At 31.0% G+C, this 21,136-nt stretch overlaps 1 protein-coding gene across 5 annotated transcripts in view; it reads left to right on the forward strand.

The window, feature by feature from the left end:
• The window catches only part of LOC148302443 (uncharacterized), a 194,517-nt gene that overhangs the window by 93,798 nt on the left and 79,583 nt on the right, over nt 1-21,136 (forward strand). For 4 of the 5 annotated variants that reach the window (XM_088271589.1, XM_088271590.1, XM_088271593.1 and 1 more), the window contains exon 2: nt 8,128-8,277. In XM_088271589.1, the coding sequence (XP_088127715.1) occupies nt 8,128-8,277 (150 nt within the window). Of the gene's footprint in view, nt 1-8,127; nt 8,278-16,097; nt 16,225-21,136 lie in introns of those variants that run through there. The other variant, XM_088271592.1, reaches the window with a different exon arrangement.

Below are 21,136 nucleotides of genomic sequence, written 5' to 3' on the forward strand. Positions count from 1 at the left end.
AGAGAGCTAAAAATAAAAAGTGTCACACACTATTTTATTAATTACTTTTCTACTCTTTTCATTTTAAAAGTGGGACTATCTTTACTTTTTTATAGAATACCAAAATATATTAACTCATATGGACATCAAGTAAATATTAACTCTGAACAAGCTAGAATTTGTGAGCAAAAATTTGAACACACTCGTAACATTTACATTATGACATCCCAACATAGATGAAGAGAGTATTGGTATTTACATGGCTTACGACCTGTCATAGGCAAGCTTTAGTTATCACTTTGTACACGTGTAACATTCAACGTTCTATCCATGATTGAAAACCACACAACTCAAATTTTAGACCTCATGTATGTACACACACATACACACACTCACATATACATATATATATATATATATATATATATATATATATATATATATATATATATATATATATATATATATATATATATATATATATATATATATATATATATATATATATATATATATATATATATATATATATATATATATATATATATATATATATATATATATATATATATATATATATATATATATATATATATATATATATATATATATATATATATATATATATATATATATATATATATATATATATATATATATATATATATATATATATATATATATATATATATATATATATATATATATATATAACTTCCAAGAATTTGAGTAGTGTGGTAGTCAATCATGGGTAGAATTCGCGAATAAAGTGATCGCTTAAACCAGCCTATGACGGTCGTCAGCCCCGTTAATGCCCATACTTCCATATACTTCATCATCTTTGATGAGATGTCAAAAAATAATATGAAAATAAAACTCATTAAGTGGTATTATAATCTTTGTAATTTAAAAAAAAATCACGATATTTATCGAATATTCCTTTTTAAATAACTATTATTTAAGTGTAAATTATGTGTAATTTTCATACATCTGGTTTATTACGTAAAATTGTATACTAAGCGGGCGGTCGCGGGTATTATGAAGGGAGTGCATATAACATGTTGTGCAGTTAGAATTGCATTTAGTGTAGATGCATATAACTGCACTCTTGGACTCGTTACGTGAAGGTCACTGTGACGTGTTCTAAATAAACACGCATTTAATATTCATATGGTATTTTACAATTGTATTAAAATAGATTGACATATGGAAGTAAGTCTAAAGAAGCACAAGAAAGATGGCAGAAATGTGAATATTCCAACAAATTTATTAGGCGATATAATATACGAATGTGGTTGGCTATAGAAACAGGTGAAGACCGAAGAAAACTTGACATAATAAATCATTTCAAACACTCATAAAATACTTGAAATAATCGGGGGGTATGCATAAGCAAATGCATGAATGTGGTGAGACGGACTATTATCCCTGCCTACCTCTGCGAGGAAAAGGGTTGATGGTTAGTTAGTTAGTTAGTTGACAAGAAAGATGAAAGTAGACTGCATGCAGTCGAAATGCGATCACTCAGACGAATGGCATCAATACGTTTATCGAAAATGTTTCAGCGAAAGCTAAACTAGAAGTGTGGGAGTCATGGTTTCAACATTCCAACCTTATTGTTTGGATGTAAAGCATGGAGTTGGCAAAAGAAGGATGAAAGTAGACTGAATGCAGTCGCAATGTGATCACCTAGACGAATGGCATCAAAACGGTTATGATAGATGTTTGAATGGTGATATAAAGAGAGAATGCAAAGCTGAGATAAAATTAATAAATGTGCGCTGAGATGGTTTGGACATAAGGAACGAACGAATGAGGAAAGAACGATAAAAAATATATGAAATAGAATCAAAGGTAGACCGAGGGAAACATGGCATAATCATCTTTTTAAATTTGTAGGCGTGAACAGGTCAGGAGTCGGAATAATCCATGGGTAAATTATGAAATCCAGCTACAGAATGTGAATACAATACAATAATATCAAATTTTTTGGCATTTTTAAAAATATCGCCGATAAGAATTTTCAGTAAGTCAACGTATCTGATAAAATTTCATAAAATAGAAAATAAAAAACTAAGCATACCTAAGCTACAACATTTTGAGTGTGTCCAAATACTTGTTCACAAGTACAAGTTACTTGTTTTGTTACTTGTTTTTTGTGAACAAGTATTTGGACACACTCAAAATGTTGTAAATAAATTATCTGGTCAAATTATAAGCTTAATAATAAAAATGAAAATGGTATTTTCTGGCGTTTCTCATGTGTGTGATTATAATCCAGGATTCGGATCTCACATACTAATATAAGAGTTTCTGCTTAATAAAAAGCTTCTTTACATCTCACCAATAGATGTCTCTAGTGAAGTTCTAGTGATTCATGAACAAGGTTTCTAAATTGGTTCATATATATAGAACTTCCAAGAATTTGAGTAGTGTGGTTGTCAATAATGGGTAGAATTGGTGAATGTTACACGTGTGTAAAGTGATCACTTAAACCAGCCTATGACGGTCGTAAGCCCCGTAAATGCCCAGACTTCCATATTCTTCTTCATCTTTGATGAGATGTCAAAAAATAATACCTAAGCTACAGTTATGTGATTCAATTTAAATTATTATGAAACAAAATGTCAGATAAATTGCAAATTCAAATAGTTTTAAAATGCGAGGCGTTCAAATAAATTAATACGAATTTTAAGGTTCCTCTGATATATATCAAGATATGGTAGATAGGTCCCTACAATGTAGTAATAATGTAACCTGAAGTCAATTATTATTTTACCGCTCCGTGGACGAGTGGTAAAAGCAATTAGATCTACAAGAGCACGTTCTTATTCGACAGAGATGGATTACTGGACCCATTTTAAGTCTGTAATCATCTGCTTCAGAAATTGCACACGTAAATGCACATATCGCTCACTACTTTCAACAACGTCATTTATTAAAAATCGTCAATTTTCAGATGTTCATGTTTCCGGAATGCCCAGAAAATGTACTATATCCCAGTAAAAGCGGCATATTTTTAACTTAATATTTACCCGCTACAGGGCAGAAAATGTTGTTTTTGCGTTTTGAAGAAAAGGTATTGTTTAATTATTTTTTTAAATATACTAAATATTTTTCAAATGGAGAAAAAACATTCAGGTTTTACCTAAAAAAATATGTTTCACAGTAAAAAGTTCTATAAGTGGCTTGATATTTATTTTTAATGCATTGTATTATATTTTAAAACTTTAAAAACGATCTCCTGAAAAATCAAGTTTTTTGATATATGACGTTGTTGAAAGGAGTCAGCGATATACTCGTACATACATGCCTTGAACAATTTGGAAATCAACTAATTAATAAAGCATACACACGGAACAAAAAAACACAAATCAAAATATTACAAAACAAGAGTTTTGTATTTCTGAATTTATGTAATAAATTAAACACTGATTTTTGAGTCTACTTAATTGTATTTTATTGTTATTTACACATAAATCATAATTTTGAGACAATAGTTACGCCTTGTTATAGTATTTTCAAACAAATGCCATAATAAGGCAAAACAATTGTGACAAAATTTATTTCTATGTGTTTTTTTCAATAATAATTTTTAACAATAAAATACAATTTACTAGACTAAAAAAAAAACAGTGTTTGATTTTAAAATTAAAATGCAGTTCTACAAATTGAACGCCAAATCTATAAATATTTTTGAATTAGTGATACTTTTATTTGAATTGATTTTTTGCAAATTAAAATTTTTATGAATTGAAATTTGATGATTTTGTGAATTTTGGATAGTGGACTTGATGCCTTTTGAGTTTGACACCTCTGTAATAATTAACATTATTCATTTGTATATTTTTCTGTTTTAGTAGCTATAATTGTTATTATATTTAAAACTAGGAGGGAAAACTATTTTTTGTTAATTTCGCTACACTAAAAAGATATTCGCAACAACACAAAAACATATTTAAAAAAAAACTATAAATGTTCTGCTACTGCCATCTACCGATGTGCATTTAAAAGAACATTACTTTTAAAAACACAATTATGCAGTGTGGTTCAGCTACGGTAATCGTTGAATAATGGGGCCACGCGTTTCTCGAGCTCGCTTCATGAAAAATAAAAGTTTAATACTAAATTATTACTGCCTTCGTATTCATACATCGCGATTAGAAGTTTTAACAAATTTAAAAAGATGGCGCATGACTTTACTGTTCAACGTTCTATGATGTATTCAATCAATTTGTGAAAATAAAATTGCAAATATTAATTCATAATCTTGTTCGCTTTTTGTAATTCTAAATTTAAATTTTGAAATGCTGAAATATAAATGAAACCAATTTGTTGTCTATTCCTTTTTTTAGAATTCTAATTTGAAATTTTCAATGTAGGTACTGAATTTAAAAAAAAAACGAAAAAGTAAATTATAAATAAGTATAACCAATTTATTGTCTATTGTTTTTTAGATTTAAATTTTTTTTAAACATTTTTTTTTATTTGAACGCGATTCCATAATTGAATAAAATTATTGTTTTGACCTTTGTTCAAAATCTTAACTCTCCTTAATCTTTTCACCGATTGATTTGAAATTTTGTTATAACGTTGCATTGGGATACGCGCGTGGCTTTATGTTCTTGTGACAGGTGTTTTTACCTAGGACAAACAAAATGAAATTTTTAAATACTTGCAGTTTTTTACCGAAATGGCAGCGCCAGCTGTTGAACATAACACCAACTCACGCAATGTCTATACAAAAAAAATGTTAATGAACGTTTCCTGAAAAATTGCAAATCTAACATTTTACACCGATTGCTTTCAAAATTTGACGTAACGTATTCGAATATGCCCGTGTTTTTATATGCTCTTTTCTTTCTTTTTCATTTAACCAGACTGAGACATAGCAACGCGTGGCTGGGTACAACTAGTGTAATATTATGATAATTAAAAATATTTAATGTATGCATAGCCGTGTTGCGAATAGGAAAAAGAAAAGAAAAAATATGGCTATGAAAATAAAAACGAAGAAAATCACATTATGGTAAAAAGTAAGAATCTAATATGTAATGTGATAAAGTAAGTCTATGTTAATTAATTTTCAATTTTATTGTATTCAAAGTAATAATGATACTAATGTAATAAAACGCACTTGAAAAGGCTTATTACCGTTTCTCATCTATTTTTGTATTACTTAAAGCATAAAAGTTAGAAAGTTTAGCATATTTCGTTAAGACGTGAGCGATCAATAAATTTAAAAAAAATGAATAAAATAACGAGTTATTTAAAAGAAGACGTTACTTGATTCGGTTTTAGGATTCGATTATTTAAAGCTAATCACGCAAATTAGTGCACAAATTGTGTCGCGTATTACGTTTATCTAGCTCCTAATATATAATATGTACTTGACATCAAAAACGTAAGCTGGAAAGAATTATAGGAAGCGCAAAATGATCTCAGGATTTTAAAGTAAAAACAACCCAAAAATTTAAAGTGATACAATAACATTTATTGCTTATTACAAACTATATAATATACCGCTCAATCCTTTCAACAACGTCATATATCAAAAATAGTTAATTTTCAGTTGTGCATGTTTTTGGAATGGCCAGATAATATACTATATTCCAGCAAAAGCGGCATATTTTTAACTTAATATTTACCTGCTACAGGGCAGAAGGTATTGTTTTTTTATTATAATAAAGTAAATATTTTTCAAATGGAGAAAAAACATTCAGGTTTTATCTAAAAAGATCTGTTGCACAGTAAAAAGTTCAATAAATGGCTTGATATTTATTTTTAATACATTTTATTATATTTTTAAACATTAAAAACGATCTCCTGAAAAATCTTGATTTTTGAAATATGACGTTGTTGAAAGGAGCGAGCGATATATAAAAAAACAAATAAAAAATCGTTTTATTTAAAGGAATTCGTTACTTGAGTCAATTTTTAGTTTCGATCATTTAAAGCTAATCCAATCAATCAGTGCATACATTTGGTAGCGAATTACGTTTATCTAGCTCCTAATGCTTGCCATCAAAAACCTGATGGCAAGCATTAGGAGCTGGAGAGAAATACAAGCCGATAAAAAGTAACGAATATCATCATATTCGGTAGCTAAACAGCTACCCATGAGTCTTGAGAGGCAATTTCAATATATTGCGCAATAAATTCGGATCTAAAAAATTACTAAAGGCGTCTGCGTCATGAAGAAGCGAGCAACAGGAAAATACACCTCCCAGAGACGAGACATTGAATCCCAAAAAACGGTAGGAAGAGCTATTTAAACACTATTTGTCGCATCGTCGTTAGATTTTTGAGAGACCTCATTAAATTTCGCAATCATTTTTGTTATACTGAATGCACATGCACTCGAAAATCAGATAAGAACGTACTAATAAATAAATAAATCACTTACGTAAAAAAATACCAGGGTAGCAGGCATAATGTCGTTATTCGCCGAAGCGAAAAAGCAGCGAGCAGTTTTGCGAAAGTATCGCAAAAGATCGAGCAACGGATATAATTTATTTGAAATTCTCAACGTATTTATGATCTAGCATGTAAAAGAATATCCGTCATAAAAATAAAGGTTTTACGTTGCACTAAGATATTATATGGTACATTTTTTACAAAGAAATTTTACCATTTTGAACTCATCCCTTTATAAATATGTAGATTTTGAAAAAAATAAACACATTCAAATTATAAACTCGAGCTGAAAACCGAACAACGTCGGGTATTTCAGCTAATTTGATATAAATATGTATGTATTTTCGACCTGAAGTCGCGTCGCTCTGGGTTTTTGGCGGGTTTTGACTTTATTAATTAGCAAACAGTGAAAGTGATATCTTTTTGATGATCTCGATGACTAAGTAGAAAGGAAACGCGTAGAATATGGACAAAGTTAATTGAATTATGCAGATTAACTTATACAAATGATCGTCCGAACAAATAACCGTCCGGAGAGATTTATATCGCTTGAGATATTCATGTTACCCGCGGCTTTGTTACGTTATGTTTACCTGGTAGCTCCGTGCTGAATGCTTTCTGCTAACATGTACGCGATCTTACATTTTCTATTCAGAGGAAAGATATTAAATATGAATTAGTTGCGTGAGGTGTAAAGTGAAGCCACTTTTATCATTTTTCCATTCTAATTGTACTTTTCTTTAATTTTTTTTTGCAGATACCTTGTGGCACATTTTATAAAACTATAAAATAAAACTAAAACATTGTTTTTAACCACTTTTATTTTTGGTACTTTTCTCCAACCGGTTTCGGCAAGAACCTTTTCATCTTCAGGGATGGACATGTACTAAATCTAAAACTTTGAAATATTCATAGTGAGGTTAGTAGAAAGAATTAAGGATTGGGTAATTAGGGCAATATAATCGATAGCCTGCAACTTAATTTTCTACTAACCCCGGTCACATTTAACGTAATTTAATTTTTGCTTATTTTCAATACTATACAACCGTTATTGTATTGAAAAATTAAGCTTTTCTTCGAAATAATTACACGGCAAAAAATATTCCATAGTGTAGTATTTATGGATTTTGTTTACAACACTGAAGGTCCCGGGCTCCGATTCCCAGGAGAGTTAAAATAAATATAAGTTTAACATTTTTGGGTGCGTCAAAAAAAACTTGACTTTTCAGGATATCGTTTTTAATGTTTTAAAATATAATACAATGTATTAAAAATAAATATCAAGCCATTTATGTAATTTTTTTACTGTGCAACAGAACTTTTAAGGTAAAACCTGACTGTTTTTTCTCCATTTAAAAAATATTTTGTATTTTAAAAAAATAATTAAACAATACCCTTTCTTCAAAATGCAAAAACAATACTTTCTGTCCTGTGGCGGGTAAATATTAAGTTAAAAATATGCCGCTTTTGGTGAGATATAGTACATTTTCTGGGCATTCCAAAAACATGCACAACTGAAAATTGACGATTTTTGATATATGACGTTGTTAAAAGGAGTGAGCGATGTGTGTTTGAAAATGATTCGGCACTCGCTTTGTGGTAATAATACATCGAAAGACGAGTCACAACATATTTCAAGAAATAGTGGAATTTACCGAGTAAAATTTTAATTAAAAAAGGATAGATTATCAAATTGACTGCCGGATCGATTAATGAAATGTTTTTTTTTAGCTACTGCAGTGCCAGCGGTTCGGCGGCCGGGATGGCGCCGGGGCGAGGCCCGCAGCGCGCGCGCAACGGGGCGCTCGCCCTGCACTACGCGGCCGCCCGGGGCTGCCTGGACTGCGTGCGCCTGCTCGTGGACTCCACCCCTGACATCAGGTGAGCAAATACACAGTGTTTTTTTAAAAGTGAAACCCTCTTATATAAAATTAAAAAAAAGTGAAACGTTAAAACCTCTCCTGAATTAAACCTTTAAATAAGTCTTTAAAATAGCTGTGTTAAGGCGGGATATTCGATAGCCCGCAATTTTCTTTGAACCCAGGTAAAATTTAACGCAATTAAATTTTTGCTTTAAATACCGTCCATGTATTTAAAAATAAGTTTTTCTTCGAAATAAATGTATGGTTTTGAAAAGAAAACAGTTCTGAGTTAAAAAATGTGATAAAAATATCAAATTCCAATATATATTCTAAAAACGGCCCCTCCCTCAGCCGATCCCTTACTGCATTGTGTGAACTCCCTAAACCCTCACTGGTCTAATGTCGAATCTCATTCGACATCGATTTTTTGCTTTTAGGTCCCATGTTGGATGTTATTCGACATTTTTTTCAGCATTAGTATTATTTATCTTAATTCCAAGCTTACATTTTGTCACTCGTATCTATTACAACAGTATGTGCAGCAGAGGACAAAATATTTTTCCAATTAGAATGTAACTGTCTGCCTAGATTTTTTTTAATTTTGGGGGACCGGAAAGGGTTAAAAGTGCCCCCAAATTACTGACAAAAGATATTTTACTAAATTTGTCTCTTTTACACACAACGTCTTTTTGTTTATTATTTTTTTATGTGACAGTCACCCAGTGAAAGGATGTTTCTGCCGATATTTCTTATAAAGTCTTATTTTTTTAATAAACAAAATAGCAATAAAAAATTATTTATAATTTAATACACCTAAATATAAATGGAAGAAATATTTACAACATTTTGAGTGTGTCCAAATACTTGTTCACAAAATCTGGATTACCTCCAATTACAGGAGTTATTTTCATATTATTTTTTGACATCTAATCAAAGATGAAGAATAATATGGAAGTCTGGGCATTTACGGGGCTGACGACCGTCATTGGCTGGTTTAAGTGATCACTTTACACACGTGTAACATTCACCAATTCTACCCATTATTGACAACCACACTATTAAATTCTTGGAAGTTCTTTATATATGAACCGATTTAGAAACCTTGTTCTTGAATCACTAGAACTTCACTAGAGACATCTAATGGTGAGATGTAAAGAAGCTTTTTATCAAGCAATAATTTTTTTTATCTCACCAATAGATGTCTCTAGTGATGTTCAAGTGATTCAAGAACAAGGTTTCTAAATTGGTTCATATATAAAGAACTTCCAAGAATTTGAGTAGTGTGGTTGTCAATAATGGGTAGAATTGGTGAATGTTACACGTGTGTAAAGTGATCACTTAAACCAGCCGATGACGGTCGTCAGCCCCGTAAATGCCCAGACTTCCATATTCTTCTTCATCTTAGATGAGATGTCAAAAAAAAAAATAGGAAGAAATACTCATGAAGATGTAATAAAATACTTTTTTATTACACAATCATATTTTGTACATATCATTATTTCCTAGCTACGTATATGAATTTCTTTTTTTGAAAATTAGCAGAAACAATTGATTGCTCATTAACTATTATTATTATTGATATAATAAGTAATTTACAAACTTCAAGTCATTACATATTCTTACATTCGAAATTTTATTGTTTAACCGCGGTAATAATAATAAAAATGAGATATTTCCACGATAATAAACAGTAAATAGAATGTAAATGTAATTGATGTACTATATAATATTGTTAGAGAAACTCTACCATTAAAATAATTCCATTTAATTTAAATTATTAACACATTTATTTGGTTGATCATGCGCCACAAATCTTAACGATACTCAGTTATCTGTAATGATTTAATTGAACAATAGTCGTATAACAATATTGGAAAAGAAATGGCAAAAAACAGTCAAGCTTATTACAATGGTATTCGAGTTTAAAATGGAAACGAGGCCCCAATTCGTTATAGATATTTATGAGGATAATATAACACGAATTCAAGAGTGTTTTCGCGTTCTCAATTTACAAGTAATTCGAAGATTGCCAGAGATTTTGGTTATTTAATATTTAATCAAAAAGAGAAATATATTATTTTGAGAAATAAAAAGACTTTGTTTTTTGATCCACTCACATTTTTATTAACCAACTAGTTTCGGCAACAACCTGTTGCCCTCTTCAGGGTTTAATTTATGACTGAACGTATTTCATGTTATTGCTGATTAATAAACCCTGAAGAGAGCAACAGGTTGTTGCCGAAACTAGTTGGTTAATAAAAATGTGAGTGGATCAAAAAACAAAGTCTTTTTGTTTCTCAAAATAATATATCAATATGATCCACAAAGTTAATGCTTTCAATATTCAAAACAAAAAGAGAAATATTTGTGTTTTTATAATTTGCACAAATATTTCAATTTCATACTATTTATATGAGCCTAAGCGGCTCATTGTTAGAAATAGGTACCAAATTGTGGTAGAGTGGGTTCGAACCGAGAAACTCTGACTTAAGAGTCCGGGACACTAACCACGGGACCACAGCCCGACATTAAATTACCGGATTAATTTTTTCAAATCTACTTTAAAATAAAATTCAATTTAAATTAAAATTTAAAATAAAGTTTCTGTGTGTTACAACTTTTTTTGTCAGTGTGTTTTGATTAAAAATGTTATTTGAACATATTTCATATGTTATTGCTCGAGATTCGATTATTCTTCTGTCATACATTTTGGAGTTTTTTATCATTCTTTTCAGTTTTGCCAGTTTTCTTTTATTTAAAAAAAAATCATACTAGTTTTTTTTTTAAAGTCATTTCAATAAGCAATTTAAGTTTATTTGTGCTACATCTTTCTATTAGTGTGTGTGTCGTATTTAAAAATGTTATTTGATCATATTTTTTTATAAACTTTATTAAATTAAACCATTTTGTTTTTAACCACTTTTCATTGGAAACTGTTTTCATTAACAACCTTGTCATCATCAGGGTTGAACGTGTTAACGTTGTTTAATTTTATAATGATCATATTTCAATTATTAGCTTAAGATTCTATTGTTTTTGTCATATATTTTTAAGTTTTTTCTATTCATTCTTTTCAGTTTCATACACTTTGCCAGTTTTCTGTTCTTTAAAAATATAATAACCAGTTTAAAAAAAATCACTTGAAAACTTTCAGTTTGTATAACTTTCTGTAAAACTTTCAGTTTGTCTGCCTCCGTAGTATAATTGTCAGCACGCTCGGCTACCGTTCTGGAGGTCCCGGGTTCGATTCCCAAGAGGGGTAAAATAAATATAAGTGATTTTTTCACTGTAATATTTATTTACAACATTTTGAGTGTGTCCAAATACTTGTTCACAAAATCTGGATTATCTCCAATTACAGGAGTTATTTTCATATTATTTTTTGATATCTCATCAAAGATGAAGAAGAATATGGAAGTCTGGGCATTTACGGGGCTTACGACCGTCATAGGCAGGTTTAAGTGATCACTTTACACACGTGTAACATTCACCAATTGTACACATTATTGACAACCACACTACTCAATATTTATTGTAATATTTATTCAATATTACCGTGGACTGGTACCTGAAGCGGAGGGCTGATCACCTTTCCTTCATGTGTTTTCGATCAAGATAACACTGCGTTAATATGACACAGTGCCCTATGCACCATTGGGGTGCGGATAAGGGTTTTATTATTATTATTATTATTATGTATAAAGTTTATCCGAGATGAGTTCTCAGAGTACTTAAAGTATTCAACAAGATACATAAATCTCCGTTAAATCAAGTTACAGGCATTAATAACTACAGAAATAAGTACTGAAGAAGATTTAATGCTGGAAGAAATTTATTATCCGTCTAGTAAAATAATACAAAAATAGGAAACTCCGTATATTACTCTCCACACAGTGGCCTAGTTATAGCAACACGTCAGTAGTTACTGGAGCGATTAGCTGAAGCGGTCCAGTTAAGATCGACCAGTCGAGTTTATCTTGGTCAAGTGTATGCAGATCGCACAGTTCAGAAATGAACGCCAATAATAACTAGTACCTGTATTATTGCTTCGGAAAGGGGGCGCGAATTTTTAAACGCCGGTAAAGATTTAACAGGGAATGTATGGGATGAGGCATAATACATAGCAAATTCAAATGAAAAATAATAGAATTACTAATATTTTTCCAATTTATTGTCACCACGTCAATATAATCGACATAATTAAGAAAGAACAGCTAAACAAATTTATGAGGCTAATGCAGTTGGAAATGAAGACCGAGTAAAACTTAGAAGTGAAGCATGGAGTTGGCAAACGAAGGATGAAAGTAGACTGAATGTAGTCGAAATGCGATCTCTCAGACGTATTTATGATGGGTGTTTGAATGCTGATATAAGGAAAGAATGCAAGGCTTAGATAAGCATTATCGATAAAATTAAGAAAGGTGTGTTGAGATGGGTTTGGGCATGTTAAACGATTGAGTAAAGAAAGAACAGTAAAACAAATTTATGAGACGAACGCAGTTGAAAATAGAAAAAGAGGTGGACCGAAGAAAATTAGGAACGAATGTCATCAAGTATTTCAAATACTGGAAGGTGGTCAGGTCAGAATTGATATAATCGGTGGGTATATATGAGAAGATGGTTGAATGTAGAATTAATATTTTAAATATATTAATATATTAAAACCAATATTTTTAGCTTTTGCACTTTATTTTTATATGACCAGTGACCGTCGTTACCGACATCACCAGTCTGATGATGTCGATAACGATGAAACCCGGTCGCTGGTCAAATAAAAATAAAGTGGAAAAGCAAAAAATATTGGTTTTAATCTAATAATATGTTAAAAATGCAATTCCATCACGAAGTGTCAGTGGATAATATAAATCTATTAATATTTTAAATATTGAATATAACACTATTTTTTAGGGTCAACTAAGTTGTAATTTTTTATTTTTAAATCACATTAAAAAAAATCTTGACAGTCGTTTCGCCTTGTTAGGGTATTATGAAACACAGTAGTCTGATAATGTTTTGTTTTTCAGTAATAATAATGTTTTTACTGTTTTTTTTTAATATTTATTTTTAGTTTACTTGTTTCTTCAATCAACCCACGATATAAAGTGACTAGAATTTATTATATTTTCAACTCTTTAAGTTTCTATTATTTTACTATTTCTTTACGTGGTATACATTTGTCCGCCTCAGTAGTGTTATGGTCAGCATGCTCGGCTACCGTTCTGGAGGTCCCGGGTTCGATTCCCAGGGGGGGTCAGATAAATATAAGTGATTTTTTCTCTGTAATATTTATTCAATATTACCCTGGACTGGTAACTGAAGTGGAGGGCTGATCACCTTTTCTTCATGTGCAAATGATCGAGATAACACTGCGTTTATATGAAGCAGTGCCCTATGCACCATTGGGGTGCGGATAAGGGTTTTATTATTTTTTACTATTTCTTCACGTGGTATCTGATTGATAACTCGGCGACTTCTCATGGGATTTTATCATTTTATACCATCTGGCTTAAAATAAAAATTATAATATCTTTACTCTGGAAATGTTGCAATTCATTTTTTTTTATGAAATGGACTGCATTACCTGCATAGTTTATCTTGTAAGATATCGATTTATTGTAATGTAACGTTATTCCCTTTCTTTGTTATTTTAATGAGTAAAATGTTGTACAATCTAATGGATTTAAACATTTTCTCCAACTTGATTACCCATAGCTGTGGCTTACTTCTATTAGCTCGGTTTTGATGAATCATAACTAATAAAACGATGGCACTTTACTGGGCGTAATACAACCCATATTCAGTTGTTATATTGACTTATTGAATGTTTCATGAGGTGCCTTTACTGGAGGTTTAACGAGGCTGGCGAAGATCAGGTTTAGCACGGTTAAGTTTTTCAGTGAAAAATGTAACTCGGCGATCCGTTAGTTCAAGTTATCGAGTCTACCTCAACAAGTATAGTATGTCCGCTAGGCACTAAAATATTGTTTTATTTATTATTTACATACTTTACTGTATTTTGATTTTATTAATTGATTTGAGTATCGTTTTCGCAACAATTTTAAAAATGATAACATTGCACGTTTACTTATCGTAAAACTTTAAATGTTTTACGTATCATATTTTTAAAGTTTGACTTAAAATATGATTATTTTTTAAAAGGGAGAGTACAAAATGTTGTTGTTGTTTTTTGTTTAATATATAGAGAAATTCAGTGGTGTAGTTTTTATTAAGGGTATTCAATAAGGGAAGCTGCATGTTTTGTCATGCAAAAATCTAGGGAAATGCATAGTTTTTTTTACAGCACGTTTCTTATATACATATATTATCTAATAAAATAAAACTACTTTCTAGTATGAATATAATCCCACTGATTGTAGCTATTTATAAAAGTAATATAACAAGTGTACTTTTAAGAAATCATTGAGTTTTGTAAGTTATGAAAAAGTCAGTGAACACAAAATTTTAATAGACATTGATATTTAAATAATTTAGGGATTTTTAATAATAAAGAAATGCTTATTACGATAATCTTTATATTATTTTTTGACATCTCATCAAAGATAAATCTGAAATTATGTAAGCCATAAAATTGAGTTGCACAAGTTTTTATTCGCTGGCATATTTATTTTTTAAAATCGGATATATATACACAAATCAATTTGATAAACAGTATCAATCAAGACAATGCTCCATTAATAAAACATATTGTAGTGACCAAAAGGTTAAATACATTTTGTCACAGGGTTTATTTCCATTTCATTTTTTGACATCTCATCAAAGATGAAGAAGAATATGGAAGTCTGGGCATTTACGGGGCTAACGACTGTCATAGGCTGGTTTAAGTGATCACTTTAAATACGTTTAACATTCACCAATTCTCTCATTACTGACAACCACACTACTCAATTCTTGGAAATTCTATATATATGAACTAATTTTGAAACATTGTTCTTGAATCACTAGAACTTCACTAGAGACATCTGGTGAGATGAAAAGAAGCTTTTTATTAAGCAGAATCTCTTATATTAGTATGTGAGGTCCGAATCTTGGATTGTAATCACACACATGAGAAACGCCAGTAAATATCATTTTAATTTTTATTATTTAAGCTTAATATTTGACCAGATAATTTGATGGTAATCTTTGTTAATTGTTAAGTAATACACGTTACCTTTATTCAAACGACTGAATTCCGTTTTAATTGATATATAAAATAAAACGAGAATAATTCTACTTCAAATTGAATGTAATTTATATCAAAAAGGGAGTTACCAGAATGATAGTTTATTATGCGCATCACGCCATCATCGTGTCAATTAAAAAGTGAAATTATTGCTTTAATAATGTCCGTATCAAATTTTTACAGCATAAAATTGCACCATAATTATAACACATTTGGGTAAATCGTGACATTGAATGCGCATAACTTGGTTTAATTAGCGCCAAGACAATTAGCGAAGCGTATAAGGAAATGACACTTTTTATGTCTTTAAAACTTCATTAATATATTTAATTCATAGCGTCACACCTTTCAGGCGGTATGTAACAGACGGAAACAATTATTAAGAACGAGAAAATAATTAATAAACTGTCTCGTTTGCGCGAAATGAACGGAGTATACGAGATTGTTGTGGCCAAGTTGCGAGGAGCTAGTCAGTTGATAAAGTGACTTGGAAATCATCGCTTGTTGACCGCAAACTTTACGGACTTAGCGTCGGATGAAAATTTCGCGTAAAAACGAAAGTGCGTTTTTTTTTCATAAATTTATTGCATTCATGAGACTGAAATAAAATATTTGTTCATAAAATAATTTGGACTTTTGACCTCTTCAAGTGTTGTGTTAAATTTAAATATTTCTATTGAAAGTGACAGTTTGTTTTGCAGATATTATTTATTTATATTTGTTTAAGTTTTTTTTAAATTTGTTTCTTTGGTGAATAACATCATAAGGATGTATAAAAGAAGGGTGAATATAATTCAGAACATAACCGAAATAAAACATTAATAATTATATCAATTTATTATAATTATATTAATAATTACATAAAATATGAAATATTCTGAAAAAATTAATTCGATTAGTTATTCCAATATTTTCTTATCTTTGAACATCTTAGACAAAATAAAATATTATTTTTTTATAAGTTATCTGTAAGTGGTCTTCATATATTATTTTAAAACTACTTGCGGACAGCTGTTTTAAATAAATTTATATTATGTTCTAAGTCAAAGATTTAAAAAATATCGATTATAAATATGGATAATGAATTATGGTTTTAGTTTTTTCACAACGTATTATTTAAAGATACCTCATTATGAATGATTAAAATTACTCTTATTAAATGATTCGGCAGTCACTTTGTGGTAAAATCTACACATTTTATTAAAATTTTGACTTATCTTCACATACGGTGCTTGAAGATGATGCAGAATGCATTGAAACACGTGTCACAATAGATTTTGAGAAATAGCGGTATTTACTAAACAAAACTTAAGTGAAACATGTTTAGAATTATATTTATACTATTTTTCTTATATTTAATTGAGTAAATGGCGACGTTTTATTTAAAAATGGTTAAAAAAACAATTCTAACTGAATGTACAGAAATTCTCCGTAGAAAATAAATACTCATTCCGCTCGCTTGGTGTGACAGAATTAATTTTCCAGAAAATTGGCGTTACAATGGCTTTATCAATTTAAGATCAAAACTGAAATTGAAAAAAATTACGGTAATTATTTGAAAATTGTGGAAAAAATACTATATAAAGAAATAGATAAATAACAGTTATTATGCGGCTGTAGGTACTTAAAGCAGATATTCTATTATATGTACAGAAATATATAAAATAAAACCCTTATCCGCACCCCAATGGTGCATAGGGTACTGCATCATATCTTGGTCGTTTACACATGAAGGAAAGGTGATCAGCACTCCGCTTCAGGTACCAGTCCAGGGTGATATTGAATAAATATTACAGTGAAAAAATCACTAATATTTATTTGACCCCCCTGGGAATCGAACCCAGGACCTTCAGAACGGTAGCTGAGCGTGCTGACCATTACACTACGGAGGCGGACAATTTACAATGTACAGAAAACAAATAAATAAATTGGCGGGCTTATTGTTAAAAAGCATAATTTTCCAACCACAGCCAAAAACAGACTTGTGATATTAGTCAAAACAATTGATACTATATATAGCTGTTTGCAATCAGAGGGTAGATAGTACTTGAACATTTAAAAATAATAATATATAATTGAAATTATAAATTCATGATTATAAGGAAGGCAAATGAAAAAGGGAGTTTAGGGAAGGATAAAATTAAGAAAGGTGTGTTGAGATGGTTTGGACATGTAGAACGAATGAGTGAGGAAAGAACGGTACAAATTTATGAGGCGAATGTTAGTAGTAAAAGAAGCAGAGGAAGACCGAGAAAAACCTGGCACGATCAGGTATGCCAAATACTTGAAAGTGGTCAGGTTAGAAGTGGTAACAATCGGCGGGTATGTATGAGGAGATGCATGAACGTGGAAGAGGCGAAGAATGTTTGCAAGGACAGAGTGGAATGGCGCTCTATTCTCTCTGCCTACCCCTGCGGGGAAGCGGCGTGATGGTTAGTTAGTTAGTTAGGGAAGGAGGTAGAGGGAAAAACTAATTTTTCATATCATTTGTAGATATTCTCTCTTTAACCCTATCCGCACCTAATAATACATAAGGCACTGCATCATATAGATGCAATGTTATCTTGATCGTTTAAAATATGAAGAAATGGTGATCAGCCCTGCGCTTCAGGTACCAGTAAAGGGTAATATTAAATATATATATGTTCAGCGAAAAATCACTTATATTTATTTATACCCCCTGGGAATCGAGCCCGGGAACACGATATAATACGTTTAAAATAACTTTAATAGAAGATGAGAAAATAATAATAGTTGAACGAGATACAATTGATCTTTTGTTGTGAATAAACATTGCAACATCTTATATGTACCTACTTTAAAAGTAATTGAAACGTTAATATTCAATAAGCGATAGTCGCAACCGATATTTGAAATGTTGACAATAGTTATTAGTTAATTTTAGCTCTTCACATATTCTGAAATATTTGACACCGTTAGCTATATTGTCGTTCAATAGTTCTTTGGATTTTTCTAGGTATTTGCATTCATATACTACCTATGAATAAGTTCAGCAGACAATAGCACGTTCGTTAATTGATTTTTAATTCGTCTTGCGAAAGATTTAGAAGATGGTAAGAAAAGTGATGATCTTATTCACGGACTTACACAACATACGATAATCCTAATCATGTGTTTTTTTTTACATTTCAGTTATTATGTAATATTTAAGTAACTTTACAATTAAAAAAAAACATTTATTTATTAAAAAATATAAACGTACATATCGCTCACTCCCTTCAATAACGTCATGTATCAAAAATCGTCAATTTTCAGTTGTGCATATTTTCGGAATGCCCAGAAAATGTACTTTATCCCAGCAAAAGTAGTATATTTTCAACTTAATATTTACCCGCTACCGGCTTGAAGCATTTGAGATGTGGGTTTGGAGGAAGATGACCAAAACATCATGGGTCGTAAGGAAGTCCAACGAAAAGGTGTTGCAGGACGTAAAAGAAAGAAGAGAGCTTATAAATCATATTTTGAAGAGGAAGGCCAAGCTAATAGGGCACTCAATTAGACATAGCACCTTTCTTAGCAACATCTTCGAAGGAAGAATCTTGGGAAAACGAACAAGAGGCCGCCCAAGAACTTCATACTTCCAGGATTTGAAGCGGCTCATGGACGTCTCCTCCTATTCGCAGCTCAAGAGGATGGCGACTGACAGAGACAAGTGGCTGACACAACAAGGCGCTGCCTTTAGAAGATGATGACAGGGCAGAATATGTTGTTTTTGCATTTTGAAGAAAATGTAGTGTTGTATAATTTTTTTAAATATTAATATTTTTCAAATGGAGAAAAAACATTCAAGGTTTATCTAAAAAGAACTGTTGCACAGTAAAAAGTTCAATAAGTGGCTTGATATTTATTTTCAAAACATTTCATTATATTTTTAAACGTTGAAAACGATCTCCTGAAAAATCAAGTTTTTTGATACATGACGTTGTTGAAAGGAGTGAACGATATACAAACATACCATATAAACAACTTTTATAAATACATACAACATACGTATTTTTTTACGGAGACCCATCAAGCCACCGTGTCTTATCGATGGAGTTCTTTTCACAAACTTTTTACATTCTTAAATTTTCACATTCTTTCAATTTTCTTCTTCTTCTGTTATTGTCATGTCATGTCCCCTGACGTCGACTATCACTTGAGAGTAATTGTTCTTGTCTTGAACAGCTTGAAACAGCGCCTCGATGATCCTGATCCCCGTCCAATCTCGTGTATTCTGAAGCCAGGAGATCTGTCTTCTGCCCACACCTCGTGGACACTCTATTTTGCCTTTCACGATTAGGTGCAATAGCTCGTACTTCTCTCCTCTCAGCACATGCCCCAGATAGGACACCTTCCGGACCTTGATATCAGTCAGCAACTGTCTCCCTGCTCTTGCTCTTCGGACCACTTACTTTTATTATTTTTATCTAATTTAATATAATATACACTAACAACCTTATTTAACAACTTTTGATCGTTTACCCATTCCATTATTATGCGTTTTCCATATTTTTGTATGTAAGAGGAGGTGCATTAATGTGAAAGAGGCAATTGTTTGCAAACTGATTGGTGTGGTGTTCTGTTCTCTCTGCCCACCCCTGCGGAGAAGCGGCATTATGGTTAGTTAGTTAGTTCGTAAATCAGTTATGCAATTAAAACATTGAAATTCATTTTACATACTTTACCGGTATTAAAACGTGTATTAGAAAATAATTTTATCGTTTTGTGATGGATATAAAGTTGAATTTGATAACATCTAAAAAACACGTTTCGCAAATGAGCTTTCGATTCAATAAATGAAATAATAATTTATCAATTCCAGGATTTGGACATATGACCTTTCAACACCTGACCAGATGCGACGTATTGAGTTGTTTTTAAACTTCACTTTTAACACTTTGACTGCCATGTCAGCCACCGGTGGGCGACACAAAATATTCCAATTGTGAAATGTCGGCTACCGGTGGCCGACACTAAATATTCCAATTGTGAATTGTCGACTACCAGTGGCTAACAAGTCTCAACTGGAATATTTAGTGTCAGTCACCGGTGGCAAATACCATATATATTTTATTTTTACTTCATTTTTTGTGTTGTCAGACACTCCCGCTGATCAAATTCATAAATTACTATTCAGAGTGGATATGACCTTATTTATGCTTAAGGGGATATTCGTTAACACAGAATTCATTCCACCGGAGATCACCAAAGAGGTCACATTTCTTTTCGCGAGTGATTTTTTTTTCGGATTTTTATTGGATACTTTTGTTTGTTTTTTACATATACAGAAAACATATTTTAAATGTTTTTAAACTCCTTACCTTTAAATAACTCTTTTTTTTCAAAACCATATAATTGTTTCGTTGAAAAACTTATTTTTCAGTGTAAAAACGGCGTTTTAAGAAAAAAACAATAACGTAAAATTTTACCTGGATTTAGAGAAAATTAACTTGTGACTTAACGAATACCGAGTCTTAATGTGTTTTCTTGCAAAAAAATACATATGCTAATCGAGCGACGGATTTTCCAGGCCTGATTTAAATTTAAATTAATTCCTGCGCAGTATTTGATAACCCGGAATCGTTCAAGAAAGTGAACAGTCTTGCATTTATTGGCATCACAAATCTTTAGAAGATCAAGTGACATTAGAATATCGCAAAAAAGTAGAAATAAAAAGGTCAAGGAAAGGAAC

The sequence above is a fragment of the Brachycentrus maculatus genome, unplaced genomic scaffold, assembly GCF_059751285.1.
Source record: "Brachycentrus maculatus isolate JH-2025_06_01 unplaced genomic scaffold, ASM5975128v1 h1tg000452l, whole genome shotgun sequence".
Taxonomy (NCBI): domain Eukaryota; kingdom Metazoa; phylum Arthropoda; class Insecta; order Trichoptera; family Brachycentridae; genus Brachycentrus; species Brachycentrus maculatus.